The 25486-nt window shown below is 50.4% G+C and overlaps 5 protein-coding genes across 5 annotated transcripts; 4 read left to right on the top strand and 1 right to left on the bottom strand.

Moving 5' to 3' along the window:
* Positions 1 to 2997: 2997 nt before the first annotated feature.
* On the top strand, positions 2998 to 4335 carry MAA_00318 (ADP-ribosylglycohydrolase-like protein; the record flags this gene model as incomplete). The annotated part of the gene is made up of 1 exon (XM_007818316.1): positions 2998 to 4335. One exon carries the CDS (start codon positions 2998 to 3000, stop codon positions 4333 to 4335), a length of 1338 nt encoding a protein of 445 aa, XP_007816507.1.
* A 1044-nt stretch (positions 4336 to 5379) lies between these two features.
* On the top strand, positions 5380 to 7398 carry MAA_00319 (Zn(2)-C6 fungal-type DNA-binding domain protein; the record flags this gene model as incomplete). Its single annotated transcript, XM_007818317.1, has 1 exon — positions 5380 to 7398. One exon carries the CDS (start codon positions 5380 to 5382, stop codon positions 7396 to 7398), a length of 2019 nt encoding a protein of 672 aa, XP_007816508.1.
* Positions 7399 to 7767: 369 nt separating this feature from the next.
* Positions 7768 to 9397, bottom strand: MAA_00320 (uncharacterized protein; the record flags this gene model as incomplete). Its single annotated transcript, XM_007818318.1, has 2 exons — positions 7768 to 8634; positions 8696 to 9397. 2 exons carry the CDS (start codon positions 9395 to 9397, stop codon positions 7768 to 7770), a joined length of 1569 nt encoding a protein of 522 aa, XP_007816509.1.
* A 2142-nt stretch (positions 9398 to 11539) lies between these two features.
* MAA_00321 (Zn(2)-C6 fungal-type DNA-binding domain protein) lies at positions 11540 to 14312 on the top strand (the record flags this gene model as incomplete). The annotated part of the gene is made up of 6 exons (XM_007818319.1): positions 11540 to 11723; positions 11776 to 11944; positions 12092 to 12242; positions 12626 to 12674; positions 12715 to 13368; positions 13438 to 14312. The coding sequence occupies 6 exons, from the start codon at positions 11540 to 11542 to the stop codon at positions 14310 to 14312; spliced, it is 2082 nt and encodes a 693-aa protein (XP_007816510.1).
* A 3240-nt stretch (positions 14313 to 17552) lies between these two features.
* MAA_00322 (dipeptidyl aminopeptidase/acylaminoacyl peptidase) lies at positions 17553 to 18785 on the top strand (the record flags this gene model as incomplete). Its single annotated transcript, XM_007818320.1, has 1 exon — positions 17553 to 18785. The coding sequence occupies one exon, from the start codon at positions 17553 to 17555 to the stop codon at positions 18783 to 18785; it is 1233 nt and encodes a 410-aa protein (XP_007816511.1).
* Between the last annotated feature and the right edge of the window lie 6701 nt (positions 18786 to 25486).

The raw sequence follows: 25486 nt of genomic DNA on the forward strand, positions 1-25486 counted from the left end.
ACTATGACAAGAAATTTCATGTTTTTACTTTATGGTATTAGTTATATGCTGAAGATTAACTTTGTATTTGAGATTATATTGGCTGATGGAGACAGGTCGGCAGTTCTGGCCATCAGGTTTCTTAGTCCTTCAGCCAGTGGATTACACAAGACGCCAGCCGACTTTCTGGATGAAGTTGAAGATGTAAGAAGAGCATTATTGGAAAGAATGTTTGTATTTCCATGAAAGAAACTTATATTTGCGAGGCGGCAATGACATGCATTTCTCCCAGCAAAGAATTCTCAGGCCCTTGGCCACATAACACAACATTTTTCATTCTCCGCGCAGGTTTCTCAACCGGACGGCTACAGAGAAACATTTGTTTTCAGAATATAAATGATTAAATTTCAATCGACTGTCTGCCTTTCCTTGAGCCTGTTTGTTTGTTGGAAAATATGGCAGCACTCTCTTGAACCGTGGCCAACGAAAGTTGCCTAGACTTGAGATGCGATGGGAAGTTATCTTACCCACCGCCAAACAATGGAATCCTGGAGCTACTAGGATACTTTATTTATGATACCACGACCCTGTTGAAACGGAAAGAAAGATAGCGCCCTGCAGGTACGCCCGGTCGAAATGGAATGAGGGCACCGCCTTCCAGCTTTACAATCATGCCCAAGACAGATGTTGGTGGATGATTCGCAAGCACTCTCCGACTGACGCCATGACATTTGATCAGTGATCAATCGTCAGTGATCACCTTCCACGCAACAAGCCTCATTGCTTTACCATGTTGGGCCAGCATAATTACTTCTCGGGGAACATTGACGAAAGGCTTCCTTTGTCTCAGCTCTGGACCAAACGACCTCACCTCCTCAAAATCGAATCTGCCCACAACATCAGCGCAAGCCTTCACCCGCTAGCCGAGCGAGAAAGTCAATTATGGCATTCCCAGAGGCAAGTCTTGCTTTAGTAGCTGGTGCGCCGTATTGTATTCCCTCAATTCCTCTGGCTCCATCTGGCCCTCGACTCCAGCACCTTGGGAACAGAATAAATCCTCCCTTACTAGGTCACAACCCAGCTACATTGTTCCCCTCGAGTCTACAAATCAGCCGGGGTCCGACGATTTAGCCGCCGAAGCTGCTACTTGGTGGAAACATGACGGTTTGTTTATTTCTGTATTTTTGCGTTCCATATACATGCTCATCAACAGCACGAGCGTTCCGAGCTTAGATTATGAATGTAAAGCTCTACTGTAGTCATGGGGCACTGACAAGTACCTGTTTTTACAGCTCAGGGTAATTCGGATTCAAGAACTCTTTGGTTCCCAGGTCGGCACTTCTCTTCCCACGACGGGCTCTGCCCAGCATGGCGACTTTTAACGATTCAAATAGCGCCTTCATGTTTCCTGTGGTACCCAGCCGACAAGACCCCAGAAAGTACGTTTCAATCGGAACTATAATCATGCGGCCAAGACTTTAATTCTCACTCCAGGTTTACTATTCAAGGGACGGCTAGTATTCCCGTACCAGGCCGACTGTTCTACAAAAGCCCATCAGCTGAGCGGCCGCTCTAAGGAACGAGGGTTGTCTCAAGGATACTATTGAAATGGCCGAAATCCCAATGTCTGTCGGAAACAGGGCTTTTCAAGAACAAGATATACAGCTTTTGCAAGTGTCGTTGGTCTAGCATCCGCGATAGTCCTTTTATCTGCGTCCTTCGTTAGGCGCCGTTTCTACGCGCGGCGTTTTCCCTAAATCCCGGTACGTCATGTAATTTTCCTTGATGAATACACTCGTCTTCTTACTGGCCTGACAGAGAGCTGTACATGAACATGGTGGGTTTCCTTACTCGCACGGCAAATGCGGCTACGGCGGCCATCCGTGCAATATCAAGCATGGAGAGTGCCAAAAGCTTTTGCAATGCCAATACCTAGATATTGCATCCTACCGACGTCTTTGTAAACTGTCCCGCGGAGTATCTCTCTGCTGTAGAGCATGTCACTTCAAAACTTGAGACGTTTTTGAACGTGAGGAGGATTAAAATTGATCCAAGAGCTCAGTTTAAAGAAAGCAAGGTCGCGGGTGGCAAACAATTGGAGGAGTATCTCGGGACGGTGAAGCGGACCTCAATATCAGCCATATTCCTTTACCAATGTACCTTATACTCTGCAACAAAAGGGCTGCAAAGTGTCGGCGGAGACTAAGCAATCCTGGACCGAGATTTCTGCATTTCAGAAACCTATTCGTGACAGAGAATCCCGTCATAATATAATCCTGTAACAGGCAGTCAATCTTCAATGGCTGGGACAATAGGCATCCTCACAATCCCTCTGACATTGTCTGCAGGGAAGTGGACAAAAAAGCCGACGTTGAAGTCGCCGTTCTCTCATCGAAAGATATCAGAGTGTTTGTCGCCATTGTGTTGAGACGCCAGGCGAACCACGCCTTCCTCGTCAATTAGCCCAATGAATTCCTTGATATTGGTCTTCACCTCATTCCAGGTACAGGGTAGAAGGCGGATCGAGAGGGACAGAAGTCGAGGACTGTCATGCGGTGGTGATTTCAGGTCATTTACCGTCTCTTACGTGCCTCTATGAAAGTTGGGCGGCAGATAGAATTCATGGATCCACAGAAAAGCGACATCCATTTGCAGATTGAAGGAAATCATGGCCGATATCACAGTGAGATGATGACTGCCACTGGTGACTACCCTGTGTAAAGACGATCAGAGATGGGTAGATGACTGAGCCCCTCGACACTTGACATGGATTCTGTTCCCCCACAGCTGAAACGGCAGACCAGAAAACTGGCGCTAACGATTTTTGGATTGAGTCTTGACGTGACTGGAGAGCCCAGACATGAAATGAAGTCTGCCTTGGTTGTCAGCCTCTATAATGGCTGCCTTGCCAGTGAAGCATAATATACCGACGACGTGGTAGGTGAATGTACATAACCGAGTCAAGCCTCTCAATTGGCAATCCCTTTAAAGGGCAATCAAACCACAGCGCACAGCAGCATGGATATATTTGACATCACCCCCGAAGGCATCAGCGGCTTGGCCAGGGAGACGATCCATGATAGGATCATTGGATGCTTGTTCGGGTCAGCCTTGGGAGATGCCGTCGGACTATACACCGAGTTTCTATCTGGAGACATGTCCGCCACAGCGTACCCGTCCCGGAAATTCGTGCTCCATCCCGAATCTGAGGCTACCCTCTTCCGGAGCGACGCACATCGGAATCCTCATCGCCCCGGGGAATGGACCGATGATACGGACCATGCGCTGTTGATCTTGTTGTCCTGTCTGCACAAGGACTGCACGGAGCTCGATGCGCAGGATTTTGCGTCACGGCTCTCGATTTGGGTTCGATTCGGGCTCCTTGCGCTGGACACGTTGCCCTTGGGCTTGGGACGAACTGTGGGCGCAATTGTGCGGACAAGGACATATCTCGATGACCCCGAAGGCACGGCCAGAACCCATTGGAAGAATACCAATTATCATGCTGCGCCCAACGGAAGCCTCATGCGAACGCACCCTCTCGGCCTCCTTTGCTTGGACAAGCCACTTTACGACACATTCGAGACGGCAGCTGCGTACTCGGTCGTCACACATGTTGACCCGCGATGCATAATCTCATGTGCCATTGGGACCGCCCTTATCCGAGGTCTTCTTCGCCAACAAGTCCGCCAAGAAGACGACATTGATACCGCCATTGCGGAGGGATTGTCGTGGTGGACGGGCTACAGGGCTCGGCAGATGCAAGACCCGGATCGACGGGACGAACCAGACCTGGATCTCGCCGAGTTCAGAAGACACGCCAAGGTTGAGAACATTGACGCGCTGCAACTCGACGATGCACTCAAAATGGGATACGTTTACAAGACATTCGGCTCTGGTGTTCACCTCCTCCGCATGGCGATGCGAAAATCCGCCGACTCGGGGCACTCGCTATCGGCCCAGTCAGCCATTTTCGAGCCTCTGATGACGGATCTCGTCATGCGAGGCGGAGATGCCGACACCAACGCGTGCTTCGCTGGTGCTCTTCTCGGCGCGTACGTGGGATACAGGGCGCTGCCGCCGCATTGGCGAGACGGCCTGCGCCATGGATCGTGGCTGATGCAAAAGGCAGAAGGGCTTTGCCAACTGCTGGGCGTAGCAGAGGGAACCTATAAAGGGTCAGAGGACAAGGAGACCAGCCCCGACGGAGGCCGTGGGTTCCCGACCGAGAAGCAGATGGATGAGAAAGTGATGTTGTTGCAGGCGGACATGGCCAGGAGGCAACAAGAGCGAACAAGGATGGAAGAGCAAGGACAAAAGAAAGGTAAAGGCATCGGCTGGCTGAAATGGAAGTGAGGCAACCAGATGAGCAGTGCGTATTCGCGTTAGGACTGAGGGTGCTTGAGATTGCCTCAACAAGCGAGTCACTCCAACCCGAAGCGACACGATGGTTGAGTTGCTGGGTTCACGCGCACCGGGAACCTGTTTGTACTTGAACAGTGGTCGCTGCTTTCTCCATTTTATATTGCATCTTCGCACTTGTGATGGGAAGCATGTCTAGAGTAACGGTTTTCATTACTGACAGAGTTATGAGCTATCCAGGATATTGGAGACATTCGATCAAGGGTCACTATTGCGGCGTCTTTTTGCCCCATGACGTACGGAGTAGTAGCCAAGCGCAATAAACAGTCAAGTCGTACATATGAGAATGTACATTCGAAAGTCGGTCCGAGGAAGGACCAGAGAAACTCGCGAAGCATCAATTCAATTGTGCTGGAGCCTTTGCCAGGATCCAGCCGCTTTCCCACCATGACAAGTGAGATGAACGAGACGCATGTTGGCCAAGCCGGACTTTACTTACACTCCTATTATTTAGGTCAAATATTATAAAAATTATTGATGCATATGTCAATAACTTGGGCTCGTACGTCTGACGCGTCACGATGCGTAGACGGTCTACTTTTCTAGTCTCTTTCTGTCCTTGGCCTAGTACAGCCTAATACTGTTTTAGATTTTACGCTTGTATGATACTTGTATCATGCGTGTAATTTCATTTGACTACAGAGCGAAACAACCAAAAATTAATATGTCAATAACTTAGCCATTTCTAGGATTGCTGGCTGCAGAGGGCAACGACGGCAACCGCGCTAGCCCTATCGCGTGGTCAGTTACGGGGCCTTTAGGCCTTTCCTGTCGTGGCCAAGAACCGGGCTCGGGAATCACGATCTTCACAAGTTTACAACCGTCAAGGCGTGACAAGCTGCAGGATTTGCTTGGAAAGGACCACCGATTGATATACCGCGGGCCGAAGAGGTTAGCTACGTACCAGTTGGCGCGTCGGTGGCATCGCTTTCGTGTCCAGCGCTGCATTGGGCTCAACTGCGGCTCCGCCCGACCATCATGACTGCATCGGCAGACCAAGACAACGCCCAGCAGAGACTTGCGCATCACAAGAGCCTACGGACACGGACGGGCTGTCTCAATTGTCGTCAGAGGAAGCGGAAATGCGATGAGCAGCGGCCATCATGCGGCGGGTGCAGAAAGAAGAAACACCAATGCTCGTGGGGGCTGAAGCTCAGCTTTCGGCATGAGAATGCGCAGCATCTCGCCGGAAATCATCCGTCCATGCGCCGATTCTTACGACACCGCCCGAAGCAGTACAGGATTGTGGACGTGACCTCTGAGGTGATGCGTGACTATAGCCTTCCACCGCCGTCGCAGCGAAATGTCGTCCATGACGAACATGGTGCCCATTTCAGCGCGGGACGTGTTACTAGAGAGAACCGTCTTCTCACCGGCTATTCTGGAGGTGTCCAACAAACAGAAATATCTACTCCTAACGAAGCGCCAAGAGTAGATTCATGTGCAGCGGTTGGCGCTTCTTCCACAGATCCCGAGACACCTCCCATAAATGGCATCGTCTCACCGGCGAGCCGCCGACAGACGGAAATATCTGTTGCTGACCTGTCCGACTCCAGCCAACGAGGCCAGTCTACTGAACCTACTCACCAATCGGTACATGTGCGATTGGATCCAACGCCGGTTCGCTCCGTTGCCGATTGCGATGACCTCGACCACTACCAACCCTTCACTCCCAGCGGGGCATATTTTGAGGACGGTGTATTCCTACCAGGCTCTGCGTACCATGAATCCTACTCTATTTTGAGACAGCAGTTGATTCAAGAATCAGGACCGAACGTGTCTACAAGGCCAGCCACCCCAAGCACCAAAGTCAGCGGACAAGACAACGACCTTGGTCAAGATTGTAACCACGATAAACCACTTGGCAGCGTGCCCGATTGCTTGGCAGCCATATCAAAGACCACGCAAGCTATAGTATCAACAGAAGAAGAATGCAGCCTTTGGCGAAACTGGTTCGCAAACGTAGCGCCCTGGCTAGACATATTCGACATGGAGCGTCACTTTCAGCACACTCTTCCCGCATTGGCACCGTCCAACGACCACTTGCGATGCGCCATCCTCGCCCTTTCTGCACGACAACAGGAGCTGAAAAGGCCGGCGAATCCGACGGACCGGAGCCTGGCACTGTATCAAGAAGCCGTACGTCTCTTGCTTCCAGAATTGGCGTCCCGCTCAACAGCCGCCGTAGCTTCATGCGTCATCCTCAGCGTCCTAGAGACGCTTAGCTGCTCCCCCGAATCATGGCACCGGCATCTCGACGGATGCGCCAGCTTCATGGGGGCAGTCGGGATCAACGGCTTCGTCGGGGGCGTCGACCAAGCCTTGTTCTGGTGCCTCGCAAGAACGGACGTCTGCGGCGCCCTCCTCTCCGCCCCGACCCTGGCCGTATCAACTTGGTCCAAGTCAAATACCGACGACGACGACGTGCGACTGTATCAACCCACAAACTGTACCGGCTGGGCAAACTACGCCGTCCATCTCACAGCCCGCGTCCTAAATCTCCTCTCATCCCAAACCACCAACCGCCGCGACTCGACGTTCTGCACTCGCTGGCTCCGGCTCTGGAAGCACCTGTGCGACTGGCAAGAGAGACGTCCGGCGCCGTTTCTACCCGTCATGTCGATGCCATCCACCACCACAAACACCCCGTTTCCAACTGTCATCTTCTCCAATCCTGCCGCCACATCGGCCACTCAGCTCTACCACACTGCGTCGGTCCTCATGCTCCAACATCAACCTACCGAGGTGACGCTGCCCAAAGCCCACACTGCTCTTTGGCATGCTCGCCAAATCTGCGCCGTTAGCATCTCCAATGAGCACCACGGGGCGTGGATGAATGCCGTGCAGCCGTTATGGGTGGCCGGTCGGTGCATCCGCCACCCGGCCGAGCACAAGGCCATTCTCGACGTGTTGCAGCGCATCGAGGAGGAGACTGGCTGCGAGACCAAGTCGCGACAGGAGGACCTCAGGTCGTTCTGGAAGGGCGTGGAGGATTAAGCTTCGCACCTTTATTTCATTAAAAGCCGACAAACCTACCGGCGTGTTCTACCGTTGAATCTATCGCTACATGGCCCGTTGAATACGCTTACAAGACTTTTTCTTCTTTCGCCCCAACTCCCATATGAAGAGTAAGTCGGTCGATGCCTCTTGCTCTTCTGCACCATCTAGCTCCGAACAGCAGCTGTCTTCATTCGCCTTGGTCCTCGAATCCCCATTGTCCAACTCGCAACAAGTACTTGCAATACCAATACAAACCGGCATTCGGGCGTGCCAACAAGAAGCATCACTAGTTCCATCCTGCAACCCAATCACTGCCTCCATCTAGACCGAGTTATTCTCATTTGCGCGTTCACCATATCTCCCCCTTCACTCCAGCTCCAGGTCAGGAAACAGCCCTTTCCCCTGGATCCTCTCCCCAGCAACCGTAAACGAGGTCGTGTCGCTGCCGACCTCGCAGGGGTCGGCACCGAATTCCACCATCTCCAGGCCCCTCGGACGATCCAGCAGCAACGCCTTGAGGCCCATCTGCGACTGGCAGCGGTAGCTACCAAACTGATACTCGACCACAGCCCGGTCCTGAAACTCGACCAGCGTCTGCACCTTGTCAATCTGAAACGTGAACCTGCCCTCGAAATACGCCGTCAGGCTGGCCTCGTTTACAAATCGCCTGTGTCCCGTGATGATCAAGACGCGCGACTCGCCCCTCTCGGTGCTCTGCGAACCGCACTTGGTCCTATTGGGCATGATTTGCGCCCTGTGCCCGCGAATAACGACGGGGTGGCCCTCCCCGTGGGCGAGCAGCTTCTGCGCCCCGGCCGGCGTGAAGAAGACGAGCTTGGCGGCGGATTTGGGATGCTTGCTTCCGTCCGGGGGGCTGAGCACGGTCGCGTACACGCGGCCGACGTTGCGGATCTTGCCCAGGAGCTCGGCGACCTTGACGTCCGCGGGCAGCTGGGTGATCCAGAGGGAGCAGTTCTGGTCCGGCGGGAGGTGATCTGCGCTGGCGTTGGCCTCGGTGTGCATGCCGCGGTAGTGGGGGGAGAACTTCAAGTCGATGACGGCCTGGCTCCCGAGCGGCATGGGCGTGACGTCTCGGCCGGTCATGTCGGGACGGGTGACGGCCAACATGGGCACGAAGCCGGTGGCTTGTGTGCCCGGGGCTAGAGCATTTGTTGTGGCGAGGCTGGGCTGGGAGTTACACTGCTGGTTGGCCGGGGTTCCTCTGGTGTTGACCTATCCGGAACTGTTAGTGCGTGCTGCATTTTCTACTGATAGGTATTGTTTCCCATCTTACTGCTATGGATTTCCCCTGATGATTGGCATCCTGGAAGGTGTCAGGGGTGGGATACATGGAGGGATTCTGGACACGCCCAAACGGACCTCTGGTATCACTAGGTCGATAGACACCAGGGATACCAACAGAGTGGGTGGGAGGACGAGCAGGAGCCGAATGCCCGCGAGATCCAGGAGGAAGGCATCGATCTCCAGCAGCAATATTGGCGTCTTTCGAATGACTAAAGTCGCTTGGACTGGCACACTCGGGTGGACTGGTGGGAGTACCGAGTTCTTTGGGCTCAACCTGAGTAGGACTCATGTACCCGCCAGACCTAGTAGCCATGGCCGCGCCGTTTGGATTATACAACTCGTGATACCCACGGGGTGTGGCAGAGCCATGGAGCCCAGCAGAGCCTATACGACCAACAGGACGAGGGAGCCCAGCGTGGGCGTAAGCATGAGCAGGGCTACCGGGGTTGGTGGGCGCATAGCTGCCGCTGAGAATACAACCCTTGGCACCTTCGTGGTTACGTTTGCCGGTTGGAACACCATCCTTGTTTGCAGCAACTCTAGGGGTCCCAACAGTGACTGCAGATAGAACACCCTCGGTACTGCGCCCGACTGTAGTCGATTGCTGAATCAAATTTGAGACGAAAGTGTTGCCAATCATGGCCGGGGCTTTGACTTTCTGGAGCTGGAGTTGATGGGACAACTCTTCCATCCTTGCATCAGAAGAAGCTGGTGTATAGGGATGTGAGGCCACGAAAGCATTAGTAGACCCATGGTGTGAGGGCATCACAGAACAAGAAGCGAGACTGGGATGCTCAATTATAGGCGTCAGAGGCCAAATGCCACTTCCAGAAACCCTTCGCGTGCCATCGTACTGCGATGGAAGGCGAAACCCAGCAACCTGAGTGGTCAAAGTGGAAGGGCAATTCGAGGTGTTATTCAAAGACGTCTGCAATGTCTGGCTGTTGATGGCGGAGGCTAGTCTTCCGCGAAAATGGTTACCTTGAAGGCCGGGATGCTGACGAGGTTGCTCATTCTGACTGGGTTGAACTTGGATAGTAGTAGTGAGCCAGCTGGGCCGCCGTCCTGGCAGCTGATTCGAAGGAGGGACAATTCGATCCAACGCTAATGAGTTTAAGTAAAGATGGTATCGTTGCTATTCTTCTTCTTTGGAAAATTGGCGACACGCACCGGATGATTCTGAGATGTGACGAACAGAGTCGCCTGCATCACGGTGCTGGAGACTCATGCCAAGCAACTAGTTTCAAGGATGGCGATATCAAGCTCTGAGCGTTGTATTTGATTCAATGATTCGGAACAAATAATTACGATATTCGACGACCTTGAGAGACGGATGGCAAATGTTGGTTACAAAAAAAAAAAACTCAACGTGCAGAAGGGTAGCCGTGTTGAGCAGTTGAGAACATTGGGCGAAAAACAATCAGGCAGAGCTGCGGAAGAATTTTTTTGGGGTGGAAGCGCGCGTGCAGGTGAATCAAGTTTATCAGTGAACATGGCCATTGTGCCCTGCAGGTTCCCGAGGGCAATGAATTTACGGATCTATTTGACTGGGAGCCGCGTGATGGACGAAGTGAACCTGGAGGTTTATGACGACGTGTGTAGTTGGAGCTGGCCGAGTTGCTTTGTTGTGGAGCTGCGCTCGGCAGTTAACGACAGCGAGCTGTTAGACCGAGGCGAACAGAGCCCGGCTCTTTGGCGGAAACAGCCAAGTGAATAGACTGGAGTTGTCGTTGGCTTCTTTCCGGGCGGTGTAAACGGAGGACGTGGTTGGATTCACAGAGCTACCGCACGTGTGACTAGGTATTCCCTAATTCCTTTCTTGGACGGACAATTGCTCTCCATATTATTTTGTAAATAACACAAGGTCTTCATGTCTCGTCAATAAAGTTGAAATAGAATAGGTAAAGCATAACCTGGACAGAGTTGGTTGTCCAAGGGGCAGAATCACAAGTGCTTGACTCGGCTCCCCGCGCGGCTCTGCTAGACGCAGCCTTGTTTCGGTCGACTACGACCGGTGCACGAGAACGACGAGCATGCTGTGCTATTCTTGCCGTTGACCTTGCTGGTATATCAGCTGGGCAACTTGGATGCGAGAGGTCCGCGAGTGAGCCAAAGGCTGGACGAAACCCAGGCTGTTTGTGGTACAGTACCCTGCCATGTACTCCGGACTCCGTGAAAGCGGCACAATCCTTCATGCAGCTGCAAATTACTCCGCATGGCACGGAGAAATGACACCTGAACAGCTTTTGAAAATGGCCATGTGGGAGCATGGAAGGGGAAACGTGGAGGGCTGGTCGTTGAAGGGCCATCTGAGCACAAAGTCAGCGCTGCGGTCAGGTCGTTTGACCGCCGGCAAATCCTGCAGGCGACGAAGGAACGTCAAAGGAGACAGGTCATTTTGTTCATGCCAACGTGCGCAAAGTACGCATACCGCATTGGTTATATTTAGCTGCTCGTCGGCCATCTTGCATCGCCGCCATCGGCAAACACAGCCGGTCACACCGGGAGGGGGCTCGATATTCCTTCGAAAGGGTTCAAAGGGTCTGAATGGATTTGCTTGAAAGGGGGGGCCGGATGATCAGGGCCTCTCTTGGAGTCTTGGTACTGCTGTGTTACCATTGCGCCCACTTTCGATGGCCACGCAGACGCTTCTTGGTGGTTCTCACCAGCAAAGAGTGCCCACCCCCCGGTGGCCACGAGGAAGAAGACTAAGACTACGGAGTAGCGAAAACGCAGCTCATCGGGTGCTGTAAACGTATTGGGCGGCCCCCATGGGCAGCATTGACGATGTGGCTGCAGGAGCGTAGTCGAGGGTTTGAGGTCATGCTTGAAAATGGGTGCTTATGTACATCTCGCGCTCTGGTTCGCCTTGGTATGGCTGCTTGAACTATTGGGCATGGCCAAATGCTGGGGAAATTATAACGCCATGCTATTTGCCCATGTCCCCAGAGATGATCTCGGTGATGCCACCAAGGCACAACAGCAAGAGGCAACATCAGCTCGACACGTTGCAACGAGTGTGTCGACAGAAGGCTCAATATTGACATGAGGCTATTCCCGCTTGGGTAGCAACCCAGCAACGCCGAACGGGCCGTCTTGTCCTTCTCTGCTTCGCTGACTCGAAGCATACCTTTGGTGCGCGTGCCACAACAGATGCAGGCAGGTCAAGAATCCAGCCAACCATGGGCGCAAATGCCCACGCGCCGCCATGTGTTGTAACGGCATGGATTCGACGATGGTAGGCGTCCTGCTGGGCTGAATTCAGCCGCTTCGCTTGGAACGACCTCACAAAACGTGGAGGAGCCATTCCGAATGTGACAGCGGAACTGAGGACGGAACTTTCGGGGGATGCCTTGATTAAGTGGAAACTTTATGGACATACCAGGGACTATGCTGCGGCCAAAAAGGCACATATGCTGGCTTCGAAGCGGCCCATTGGCGTCTCGAGAACCACAGATGCCTGCCGGTCTGGACGGTGTGGTGGTGGCGCAATTCCCGGCCTGTTGACGACTCCCGCATTTACCTCCGTTCCTCCTGTATGTAATACATACGTATAGGAGAGGAGGCATGAGGGTGGCCGGCGGCCTGTGACTACTGGTGGGATGGATTTGGCAGTGCTCGTTCAAAAAGAGTTTATCACCGTTTTCTCGGCCGACGGACAGGTATGCATGCCCCCATGGAACCTTATTTTCCTGTGCGGTGGCAGACCCGGGCACACAGGATTTGTACTTGGAGTGACATTCGAGAACCTCTGGGAAAGAAGGATAAGAAACTCGCCACGCCCCAGTTCCGTCTCATTGCATGGCGGGCTCCCTGATTTAGGCATGCACTGCGGTTGACTTGCCCCATGGTAAACTCATATCGACAATGGTGAAGCCAGCAAATGTCAGAACAAATGCCGAACCAAAACGCGCGACAGGACAGCGGCGCCGTTATACCAAGACCAAATTTGGATGCAGAACGTGCAAGTGAGTTGTGCTGTTTCGTGTTATTTTATAACGAATCCAGCCCTTCTTGATGAATCGCAAGAAACCTGTACTAATAACCGTGGCTTTGGTTCAAGGATCCGCAAGGTCCGTTGTGACGAAACATGGCCGACCTGTAATAACTGTAAACGAACCGGCCGCGAGTGTGATGGCGTCGGTCAGCCCGTTATGAAAGAGCCCAACAGCTTCACCTTCATCCAGCCCTTGACGCTTTCTCACTTCCAACCCTCGAGAATCAGCAGCCTCGACCACGAAGAGCAACAGTGCATGGAAGCCTTTCGACACCGCCTCGTCTATTGTATTATGGAAGACGTAGGCCGGCCATCCTTAAAGGGCCTCATGCTGCAGGCTGCCTATGAAGAACCGGCGTTTTTAAAAGCCGTCATCGCTTTCACCGTGTTGTGTGATGCCTACGACGAGGCTAAGAGGGCGATGACGGTGTGGGATCCAAAAGCGACAGAGGTCTCGGAAGACGTGCAGCTTGCTATTCTTAATTATCGCACGTGTATACACAAAATGCAGAACATGATTCCGAACGGCGACGGACGATCCATCAATGTCATCTTGTTGTGTACGATTGTGTGCATCTGCTTTGAGCTTCTCATGAGAAATCCCGAGATGGCTCTCTGTCATTTGGACCATAGCCTTCAAATTCTTAACTCCAATGCCGACTCGAGTATGTAGCTGCCCCTTAGAAGTGTTGAGGGGCGTTGTAATGTATATTCAGATACTGACTTATTCTTAGTTGATCAAGATTTGGTTCTGGCTTTCACCAGGCTTGACCTGCAGGTCTCCGTCTTTCTTGGCATGCGATCGCCCCTAATGGCTCTAAATATCACAGAATTGGCGGATTTCAGTCTCAAAAAAGTCTCTAGAGACCCAGAGAGCGAGCTTGCGGGTCTAATAGGCTCAGTGTTCACCTTTCTCCGACTTAAAGCAGACGACTACCGCTATCGAGTCCCGGGATCGATCCCACTCGACCTTCTGTTAGAAGCCAAGTTGCTGGAAGATAAACTACATCAATTCCGAAAACAATACCTCACGCCCGGCTCCAACGGAGACTGGCTATCCCCCGCCGGAGAAGCCCACCTACGAGTCAAATGCCTCACGGGCATCATTCTCGTGGCCACGTCATTGTACACTGAGGAAGCAATATACGACCAATTCACCTGTGATTTCCTCGCTATAGTAGACAGCGCGTCCGAAATACTCAGCCCGCTTCCCGTGAGCCCCATCTCAGACGGGGGCAGTCCACGGCAACACGTAGAATTTGCTCTCGACAGGGCCATCATACACTCCTTATATATCACTGCCTTAAAATGCAGAAGCTCGCTCATTCGCCGACGAGCAATTGAACTGCTACAGATAACACCTAGCCTTGGGGGTTCATGGGATGCAATGACCTATGCCAAAATAGCAGAGCGCCTGATGCAGTTGGAGGAGGCGTGTTTGGAAGAGCCGCAGCCAACCGATCCAGCAGTTGTGCCAGAATGGTGCCGTATTCACTCGGTAGATATTTATCCCCAAAGCAGTGGAAAATTTGTGAAGGTTCGATTTCGATTTCGACCTAATGGTATGGATGGGGAGTGGAGCGACTTTTCAGAGACGATAGCTTGGTGACAATAATATCGGTACGGCCCGTAATTGTACGTATGAAGGCATGTTTTAGCGATGAATCTTTAAATTGATGATGTATGGCTGATTTTGGAACGGAAACTGGGTCCTTATAAAGAACTGAAGCTGTAAAATCGCGCCAGGAAGTAATTTCGGAACTCTGAGAGTAAAAAGCGGGCGACAAACACTCTACAGTCGCTTCAGAGTATCTTTAAAGAGAGGCTAGGCCCAGAACTTGGCGATGGACTTGCCGGTTTGGACGAAATGTCGACAAATCCCATAATCTGGTTGGCTAATGCACGTTAGTGGCGTTATAGTTTGTACTGCTATCCTTTGTTCACTCAGATCAGATACACACCGTTGTGTGCTACGCCAGATGTAGTTTCTATCACGAGAGGACGAATAACCAGAAAGAACCCATGAAGGCTAAGATTCAATCCCTGGGGCATGCGAAGCATCAAAGAACGAATGCCATCATAGACCGATCAAGGGATGTCGTCGTCATCAAAAGCGCCCAAGTTCAAACGGAATAAGGTAGCAAGGGGTTCGTCGTTCCGGCTCCAAGATGAATTAGATGCACTCGACATGGCCATTCAGAGGCTGAAGCATGAGCAAGCTCAGCTCGAGGCCGAGATCAGAGCACTTGGGGGTTGGTGTTAGGCAAGATCTTCTCTATAGCCAGGTTAGTACAATTGAGATGGCTGCACCAAAAGCGATAATGCTGGCGTTTGGGCGAGCACGGGGAACATTAGAAATGTGACCAAGTAAGGTCAACAGCGCCGACTGTTTCCCCGGAGAGCCCGTTGCATCCATCACCACAGTAATCTCTTTGCTTGAAACGCATAAAAGAGCTAATGGTAATAAGTAGCATCTTGACCCATGCTAATCTCAACGGCTTATCGGCTTTTAAAGAATATATTACAGCCAATGTCCAGGAGCATATTTGCGTAGGAATTGGCCGACCGCAAACACCGATGTTGGCTGTAGTAGGTATTCTGAATGGTAAATGAACTAAACACTCTAATTGCTGCATATTCATTTCCATTGAGGCTGTCTTTTGACGGAGTTCGAATCCGTTTGGGGTCTGCTCCAGTCTACCGATAGAAGAGAATTCCAGTCGTCTGAGCTTCTGCCGTCAGAATAATCGAGGATGATATATACGTTGAGAATAGTCCGTAATTATCATCTGTGCTATAAGCCAGAGCTTTCAGAACAGGTATGGCTGTGTTTTCTGCGAGGCAGTTGGATGCCATTAGCAACTTGCTTTTATCCAGTTTGGTATCCAAGTGGAACGGGCACCTACAGCATTGTAGCCACCTCACTTCGGACCTTGCGGCCCGGGCAATATATGAGGCAATGCCGTAAAGGAATGTGTAAGACGCATTTCTGAAGGTCTGAAAATTGGATAAAAATGATGAAATTGTAGCTTCCCCGGACAAAATAAAGGGAGAAGTCTTGTTACAGCTAGATGAGGCGAGTTGGATAGGTTCAGCCTCGCGATTGCGTACTCGTTGGATGAACCGATCCCGTTCACAATGTACCGATTGCTCTCCTATGGCATCGTTGAAATGCAATGGCTTGGCCGTTAATTGGTGGAACTCTGAAGTGCTGGGGTTGCAGCAGCTCAAAACGGGGTTCATGTCATCTGGCGACGCTGCTGCAAGTGCGAAAAGGAGACATGGAGAGAAGTTGGCACTGTACAGGCACACTGTGCAAGTGCTGGCGTTCGGCCAATGTTCGGCTGGGCCAGCAATTGATTGGTTCTAAAGTTGGTAGCACGGGATACACCTGGCACTGGCACCAGCACCAGACAGCACTTGAGTATTGGCTGGGCGCATGGGCCAAAGTCATATTGCACAGTGTCAGCTTGTAACGCATGCCGAAAACACCAGATCTCAAGCGCTGAATTCAGTCACTCTGAGTCAAATTGCCAATAGTGACATTAACCCCACAGGGTTCCTCGCAGTGGGAAAGAGCTATGGAGTTGTCAACTTCGTCTCCCGCTCGTCTCCGCCTCCTTTCTTGTCTAACCTGGAATAGCCATCACTCCCAAACCAGTGGCAACCACCACTCCAGTTGCTCCAAAATTCCTTCAATACTTATCATGGTCCGATACATCTGCGACGGCTCCTGTCAACAGAGCATCCCTGCCGTCTCTTGTAGTTGTCTTGAAGCTCTCATACCTCCGTGAAGCTTGGTTGCATTCCCCGAGGCGAAGAATGACTACGTTTGCCTCCAGTCTGGTGCTCCCAAATACCGGTCGACGCTAGTGGCACCAGGCGCAACGTGGTCGAAGACGCAGCTACAGAAGCTCACAGGGCCACATATACAAAGGATACTCGCGAAAATGCAATTTCCATCCTCACCAGGCATCGTTTGTCGGCGGCACAGGCGCAGGGAAAAGTAGCTTGATACGAATGCTCGTCGGGCAACCATGGAACTCCAACTGCCGGAGCCGAAGACGACAACACAGGATCCCTCGCTTTCGTTCTGGGCGGCCTCAAACCAGCTCCAAGGCATCGTGGGGAAATGATAGCGTCCAATGTGTTGATGGAGAATTCATCTCGGGTTTGTGACCTGCATAAACGACCTTTTTCAAGAAGGAAGCCATGGACACCCAAGTATGCAAACACAACGCCACGTCCACGACAGCCTGACCGGCTGTGCCAATTTCTGCCAACCGCCACCAGATGATGCACCTCGAAGGATCATCGGCACAACTAGGAGGGACAACCGGCAACCGAACGGGAATTAAGCGCGAGGGACAAAGTCAAGGTCGACTTTGGACTTTTGCTTTCCCCCGCATTGACAGACGCCACTGCAAGCATGATGCATCGTTTTTCGTTTAACACTGGTCCCGATTCGAGGTAACAATGTCAACTTCGTTGTTGGTTCCAGGATGTTTGTGCCTTGGCCATTCCTCTTCGAGCGTGAGACGGTTTGCACCTATTTGTTGTTCGTCTCTTCGGCTCTATCACAAACAAATTCCGCCACACGAGGGAACACCGATCTCTTCCCCCACCTTGTGGCATTTTATCGCATTATCAAAGAACTTGGGCGCATATAGTCGTGTTGGTTTACAACAGGTTGCCGGCGGGTCAAAGTATAAGAAGGCTATGGAGGCCTCCATCGTAACAAGACGCTGTAAGACTTTGGCACATGCCTATTGAGATAATCGGTTCCGTTGTCGCAAAGACAGCTTTCCTCAATCATCAGATCGGCTGCATCCGAATCATCTCATCCACAATGGCGGACCCCAATGCAACCATGTATCAGCTCAGCAAGGACTCCGATTTCCATTTTGGGATTCTTCGCGCTCTTGCGATGGCGCCCTTTGACGGCTCAGATATTGACGAGTGTCTCGGGGCCGCTAATTCAATTGTACCTGGTGACTTTGAGAGCTTCGCAACGTCATTTCTCAGCATTGCAAACACAGTCTATAAGCGAGGGTTGAGCATCGCCAAAACCAAGTTTCCCATTTCTGCGCGAACTGCATTCTTCAGTGCCGCCACGTACTTTCGGAGTGCTGATTTCTATCTCCATGGCAATCCGGCGGACCCTCGAATTATGGACTATTGGGCCAAACAGACGGAAGCGTTTGATCAGGGCCTCGCACTGCTCTCGCCGCCTGGCGCAAGACTCACCATCAAGACTCCGGAGTTCGACATTCCCTGTATCTGGATCACGCCAGACCATGAGGTAAAGCAACGGCCAACCATCATCATGGGCAACGGCTATGATGGATCTCAAGAGGAAATGTACCACGTCGCTGGTGTCGCTGCGCTCGAACGAGGCTACAATGTCCTCACCTATGAAGGTCCTGGACAGCCGTCGCCACGTCGTTACCAAAACAAGGGCTTCATCCCAGAGTGGGAAAAAGTCGTCACCCCCATCTTGGACCATGTCCTCAACATGACCAAGTCGGTCGACCCGACAGCCGTCGCTCTTTACGGCCTATCTCTAGGAGGTTACATGGCCCCGCGCGCGGCCGCCTTCGATCATCGCTTCGCCGCAATCATGGCCCTGGACGGTGTATGGGACTTTGGCGCCGTTATCCGCCACGACTTTGGCCCCGATGCCATGCAAATCTACGACTCGGGTGACAAGGCGAAATTCGACCAGCTCGCTCAGCAGTATCTGAAGCCAGGCGTACGCACACGCCTGCGCTGGGGTCTCGAGCAAGGCATGTGGGCGTTCAACACGACTTCGCCATTCGAATTTGTCACCAGGGTACAGAAATTCTCGCTTGCGAAGGTGGCTCACCAGATTAGAACACCCGTTTTGATTGGCGATGCCGAAGGTGACATCTTCTTCAAGGGCCAACCGCAGCAGTTGGCCCAAGCGATTGGCAAGTGGGCTACTTTGCACCAGTTTAAGAACAAGGATTCTATTGGGACGCATTCAGGCATTGGCGCGTTGAAGCAGCATAATCAAGTCATATATGACTGGTTTGAGGACATTCTTCACAGGAAGCCCTAAAATATGAGACGACATGAAGAACAGTTGCAAGGGACACAGTATATAAAAGACGCTTCGGATAAAAATATACTGCTAAGTTTCACCATTGTGAAGAAGCCATATCACAACGGCGCCAGTTCTGCAAAGTCAATTGTAGATACACTACCATTCACACCTGGGAGCGAATCCAGAGGCTCACAGCCCAGGCCACAAGGTAAAGTTGCATGGCCATTGATTAATAAAGTAATTCGATTTTCAGCAAGCCGGTAGCTCAAAAGACTCCGGAGAATACAAATAGCATCATCAGCCCAATATCCATCTGGAACAACAACATTCCAACAACACTATGTCGGTCATTTGGTCAGACTTTATGAGCTTTAGGCTCCATACAAAGCTAGTATTCACATAGTACGCCGAGATTGGAATAATACGAGACCAGATACCTGTTGCAACATGGCTGGTGTTGCCTTGAATGAGCGACTTTGACCTTGACAGACGTGCAAAAGAGGCAGCAGACAGTCATGAAGATGGAAGATGTACGACCACGCAATGCGGCCACCACAACCGTGGTTACGACCCTCGCTCCCAGATAACCGCCATGGTCTCGTCCCTGCATTTGCCGCCTTCCGGGTCCCAAGCAAATGCGCAAACTCCAGACAACACGGCCCATATCAAGCTCTGCCATGGTCTGTCCACCCTCACATGGGATTGGGCCCGTCGAGTCGAAACACTGCCGTGGCGGCTCTGGGGTTGGCTCTGGCGATGTAGGTGTAGCTGCGGACTGGGTCTCTTCATTCTCTAACCCTGGGGGACAGTTGATCGCTACCAGTTCTTTCTGATACGCCTCGTTGGGGTGAAGTTCCTTCTTGACCACGTGGCACCAAGGGTGCTGGCTAGAATCTGTATCGTCTGTATTTTTCGTACCCCTTTCCGCCGTCTCTATATGTACCTCTGTCTCATACGCTCCACAGAGCACTTCCAGTGCGGTCCGAACGTCTTCATTATTCGGAGGATTGGCCTCGAGCACAGAACAAGAATCCAAGAGCCCGTCGACTGCCAACTCTCGTATCCGCACCAGATATTCGTCGGTGCTGCGAAGCGCCTCTTTGTCCACTCCCAAACGTCCATTACCACCATGATATGCCTTATTACAAATCTCAATAACCTCATCGAGCTTTCCATTTTGAACCCCTCTCAACATCTTCCTTGAATTCATTAGCCATAGCGGTGCAGACTTGGTTCTTTCGTCCGGCAATACTCTCCCTCGCTGCTCCTCTTTTAAGCCCACATATTGAGCTCTGCTGTCAGATCGTTCCCATGGAATAAGCCGTTCTGCGGCGGTTCAAAGGCTGATGGCAGCTTCAATGTACGCCTGCCAATTAAACGCATTCCGCAACCTTTCTTCGGGTGGTGTAGTCGCTAATGTTAAGCGACGTATTCATGTGGAATCTGAGTTTCCGGTAATTAGGCATGGTATCGTGTCTTGGAGTCGCGGTGCATACACGTCAAAGCAATTTATTGAACTTAATATATATTTGTACAGGAAAACCCTCACGGGGAATAAAAACCTATACGCGATATCTCAAGATACAAAGAAAGACAGCGTGCCTTTATGTCTTGCAAGTATATGTAGTCCATGCCTAATAATCTGCATATTAATATACTAACGCTTATATTTCTTCTTCGATCAGGCAAACAATATTGTCCTATTATATCTTTATATTAGAAAATACTACTAATTCGCTTATTCGTAGTAAGAGCTTACCGGAGAGCCAAGCATTCTTTTCCCGATTATACGATCTGTCCCTTCGTACCCGCAGACCAAGCACTTATCAAGTCGCACACGTATTAGCAGACTGACTTGGCCTAAATATATGTATAGAAAACTTACGCCGTGCTCCTTACAAAGAGGGCTAAGTCCATCGTGGGCCGGTCCATCTGTGTAGATTTTACAGTATATTCTACCAGGGTCCTATTTAAATTATTGTATTAGCATACTATTCAGAGTTACCTGATAAAGCTAATAGGGCGATCCGACTTACGAGATACTATAAATCATTGTATTAGTGCCCGATTAACCGAGCTCACCTTGGCTAGAGCTTAGAGGTAAAGACTTACTTCTGGGTTATCAGACTAATTCGTAGATTGTCTATTAGCACACCTGCTTATAATATAATTATAGAACCAAATATTCTTACTTCTTCAAGCTATATTTAATAATTAGTATTATTTACTTTTTACGAGATAAGTCAACTTACCACGGCTTGACACGTAATATTCCCGCCTGACCATATTTCTACAACTTGCTCGTAAGTCTATAATTGTAATATACAGTTAGTGTATTCTTAAATATTTATAAATATTAAGGTATTCAAAGGCAGTTACCCTTGCAGCTATTTTAAGATCCATTAATTCATCCTCGCTCATAGGCTGCTGCGTTGGCTGGGGCGTCGCGACGGCATTCTCAACAGGTCCGGCGAGGCAGACAGCCGCGAAAGAAGAAATGAGAGCTAGAGAGTATTTCATTTTAATACTTGTAGAAATTTGTACAATGTCTTGACAAGAAAGAAATACTAGATGGTAGGTAAATAGTGATAGAGTAGCTTTGAAGAAAAAGTCGGGGGAACACTTGCTATTTATCGAGTAGAGGCTAGAAATGTGTACTCACACTCGTAATACAAGGATATTCTAGTAATATTATACTAGACCTGAAGAAGATTTCCATGACCTGGCAACAATCCACACAGCCCGAGAATAATCCACATCGGCCCGAGAATATCGGCTGCACTCTCGCCCCAATGAGTAAGCTGCTAATAGCAGAGTCCACTCGGATCCGGGACAAAGGCAATTGTTGGCTCGACGATAAAGAGGCCCCGTTACACGGAAGCTGGGCATCTTGGCATTATATACAAATCTCCGTATTAATATAATGCCTCAATTACACTATAAAAAAGAGTATTATGCGCCTTCCATACGAGTTAAGCGCCTACCATACGAGTTGAGGGGCGCTTAGCTCCACACAATATTATGCTTATTTTTTAACTTCCGTGCGGGAACGGGGGGGATGATACCTAATACAGCTAGTAAGTTATTATGCCATGTAACATCCCCTTTCTCGAAGCTCTCCTCTCATTGTTCTGTTTCTCTCCCTTTCTAACTTTTCAATATATCAACCGTGAGTGAGCCTCGAAGCGCAACTTGGAAAGACGAATCGGCCTGCGAACCACGAATATTTTATCCCAGTTCGCCTTATATGGCTAAACTTTGCCCTCTTGAGATTCAACCAACGAACATCCAAAGTCAAAGTCCAGACTGACAAAACAGACCCGTCAACCGTAGCACCGCCTCAGACATCGGAGTCGCCAACCGTTACGCAGCCGGGGACATGTTCCACCACCAATATTGAGTTGCCTTTCCTTTAATTAGTTTCGGAACATAGGAGGATGTCAAGTTCTCTTCGCTATTGCTCTTCGGCCAGATGCTGTCGCAGTATACTCTCTGGTAGTTTGAGGCAAAATATGGAACTTGAGCGGCGCGAGCGTATATCACCCGGCCCTGTTCGGCCTTGGACAAGAAGTTCAAGACGTCAGTGCCAAGGTTCCGGAGCGCCTCGTCGGAAGGCATCAAAATACCATGATCTTATATTCGAGACGACTCTTTCGCGGCTGGATTGATGGATGGCTCCTGATGCAAAGGAAATGTCGGGTTTGGTCGGCAACAGCTTCGTCACGTGGTCATGGTCTCTGGCCTGTTCCAAATGGATGTATACAGCTAGTCAAGATACTATCAGCTCACGTCAAGTCCAAATGACCATCTCTGGAGCTGTCCATGCGGGTTTAGGGGCGTCCGAGTCCTGCTGGTTGTAAATCCGTTTCGGCTCGTCGAGCTCCAGTGGCAATGCTGACCATCCTTCTTGCTGGGGTTGAAGAGATCCCATTGATGATGTAAAGTGCGAAGGCTTGGGTAATGAGACTCATTCAAAGGTAGAACGAAAGGAAAGCAAAATGGCATGCAGAGATCCCGGAATTGTCACACGATTACACGAGGGCTACGATCACGGGACCTAAGGCAGAAGGCCCGCACCACTTGTTATATAAATAGAGCTCTTTTATCAACTAGGCCCTGAGAAAAACCAAAGACTGCTATTAGATGAATTGAGTCATGATGCTCCGAGCCTTTGGCCCTTGTCACATATCCCTGAATATGACGATGCTGCTTGGGAGCGCATGCTTGCCAAGATTAGGGAGGAGTTAAGGAAATCACTTGAGGGGAGAGAGGATGAAAAAGATGAGGAGGAGAGAGGATGAAAAAGATGAGGAGGAGAGAGGAACAGAGAGCACCCATTACTGGGAAGGGCAGTGACATTAAGCCAATTTGAGAGCGTAGGCTGGATGTATATGAATATCAGTGAGTACGTGGAACCACAGAGTAGCTTACGATGGGTGGGTGATTGGGAAGAATACCATGTGCGGCCGCCTCTCATGCGTTTTGAGAGCGACTTACAGCATGCTCCGGAGTTTTGTCGCAGAAGCTAGAAAACTTGGAGACACTTAGAATGCTCGACGAACTCTCGGACACGAACTAATATAGTATAAATATTTTGCTGGTTTTACTGGCCTAATAATAGTAATAGATGTTGTGTATATGTTTTTACTTGCACCTAATAGCAGGCAGTAGGAGGATACTTGGGGAATACAGGTTTCATGTAAAACCCAAGGACCATAGATATAACCTAGCTAGGTAGAATACGGAACTTTTGAGTTGTTACGTTATTCTCAGTGTTTGAGTTTTTCCCAATTCTTTTGTATTTAGCTAATAAAGAGCTTAAAGACTTTTCAATTACGTGTATAACTAGGCACGCCTTAATGTATTACGCTTACACCGTTGCTCATATCTACCCACAGTTAGTAAAAGGGTGACGTGTGGGTGGCGTGTGGGTTTTGAGCCAATCAAATATAATATATATACAAAAATCTCGTTTCAACTAGTCCTATGCATATGTACAAGTAATAATTTACCGTTGTGCTCTGAATAACCTGTCAAGTTGTATTGCCCACCTAGCCTACTTGGCCTGCCTTGCTAAATGGCGGTAGGAGATGATACAGTAGGACTGCATCGCAACAAGAACTGTATGGCCGTGCATGATGCGGTGAGGAGGCCTCTCTCAAGCAACACCTGATATTTGCAGCGGGCATGTGGTCTACTTGACTGGTTTCTGATGGTAAGAGACAAATCTCATCGGTATATATGTAGGTTCGCACCCTCCAGGTACTTTACTCGACTAACGACTTTATTATAGGTATATATATACGTTTGATTGGTTGTTGACAGTGGACTGCTAAATGTAAATAAGCCCTTTAACTTATTTTGAGGTGATTGTTGTAAAGGGGAAAATAAATAGCTGCGCTGGGGGTAGTTGTGAAACATGTTATTTAGTGTCTCCGTGTATCGTGTCCTCGAGCACAATCTCTAGTCCCCATCTCCATCTAGTGCGTATATTCTGAATTATTAAAGGGCGTTGAATTGCTCGTACGAATTGAGTCTGTCTATTATAACACCCGCAACACGAATCATGGGCATCCGGCCAGTTCTCTGGAGCCTGACTTTAAGCCTGCAAGCTAGAGTTTTGGGTAATATTCTGGTACTACTCAATTTCTCATGTGGGCCGTGAATGATTATGCCTTCTTGGCGATAGTCATTCCTGTAGGTCTTAGTGGGTAACCGAGTCAGTTTAATATTAGCATTATAAAGGCCGTACGAAGTAGTGAGACAAGTATGCATTTAAGCACGGAGGTGGCCGGAATCTGAGATTTCTGCAAATTTGTAAAGGAAGAGGATAACATTACAATGCCGTGCCACACAGCATGATTATTTGGGATGGCCTAGGTAAAATGAGGCTACAACACTTGGGCTGCATGGCCACCTATCGCCGGGTATTAGACGTTGCGCCGAGTGTTGTATGGAAATGGGCGCTTTACAATCATGTCGGTTTATAGCAGTCCAGGACTTCCGCCGCTACCATTGTGCGATTGAAGCTGTGAAACCCTGTTGGGACATGGTATAAAAAGACGTCTGGTTGCAAACTGCATCAACTTGTCAGGCAAGACCCCCCCACCCTATGCGCAGTGTTGGGATGAGGCCAAGCCTCGGCGAGATACATGCACCGCACTGCACGACACCATCGAGGACCAACAAAAGCAATTCTTGGATATCGAAGCCAATGAATTGGCGGCTTTATAAATCCTACACGCACATGGAGCCATGTGGGGTGTCACGAAGTTGGAACTTCCATGACCAAGATGATTAGCAGCTCTTTTGCCCTCTGGTGTAACGGTATAGTGAATGGGGAGATGCGGTCACAAACTCGCCACCCTGTATCATTATCCGGGGTAGCTTTCCATCAGGGGCGGGTGGCGATGGGGGTGCCACAAGCCTTTCTGGGTTCGGTGAAGGTGCCCGTTGTCAGGTGCCGTCTATTTGGCATAATAGATCATTGATGGGATGTGCTACTAATCAAGTCCGGTGGTGGTGCCACGCCGCACGTGTTCGAGGTCCCTTTCACATGTAAATGGATAACCTCGTGCTTTGACAGGTAAGCCATGACGTTGACCATGCGTTGCCGCCTGGGTTGTGAATTGCGTGAGCTGAAACACTTTAAACGTAAGAGTCATCTTTTGACGCGGCAAGTCGACGAAACGCGCAAGACGCACATGAGGACTCGG

This window comes from Metarhizium robertsii (genome assembly GCF_000187425.2).
Source record: "Metarhizium robertsii ARSEF 23 chromosome Unknown MAA_Scf_3, whole genome shotgun sequence".
Lineage (NCBI taxonomy): Eukaryota > Fungi > Ascomycota > Sordariomycetes > Hypocreales > Clavicipitaceae > Metarhizium > Metarhizium robertsii.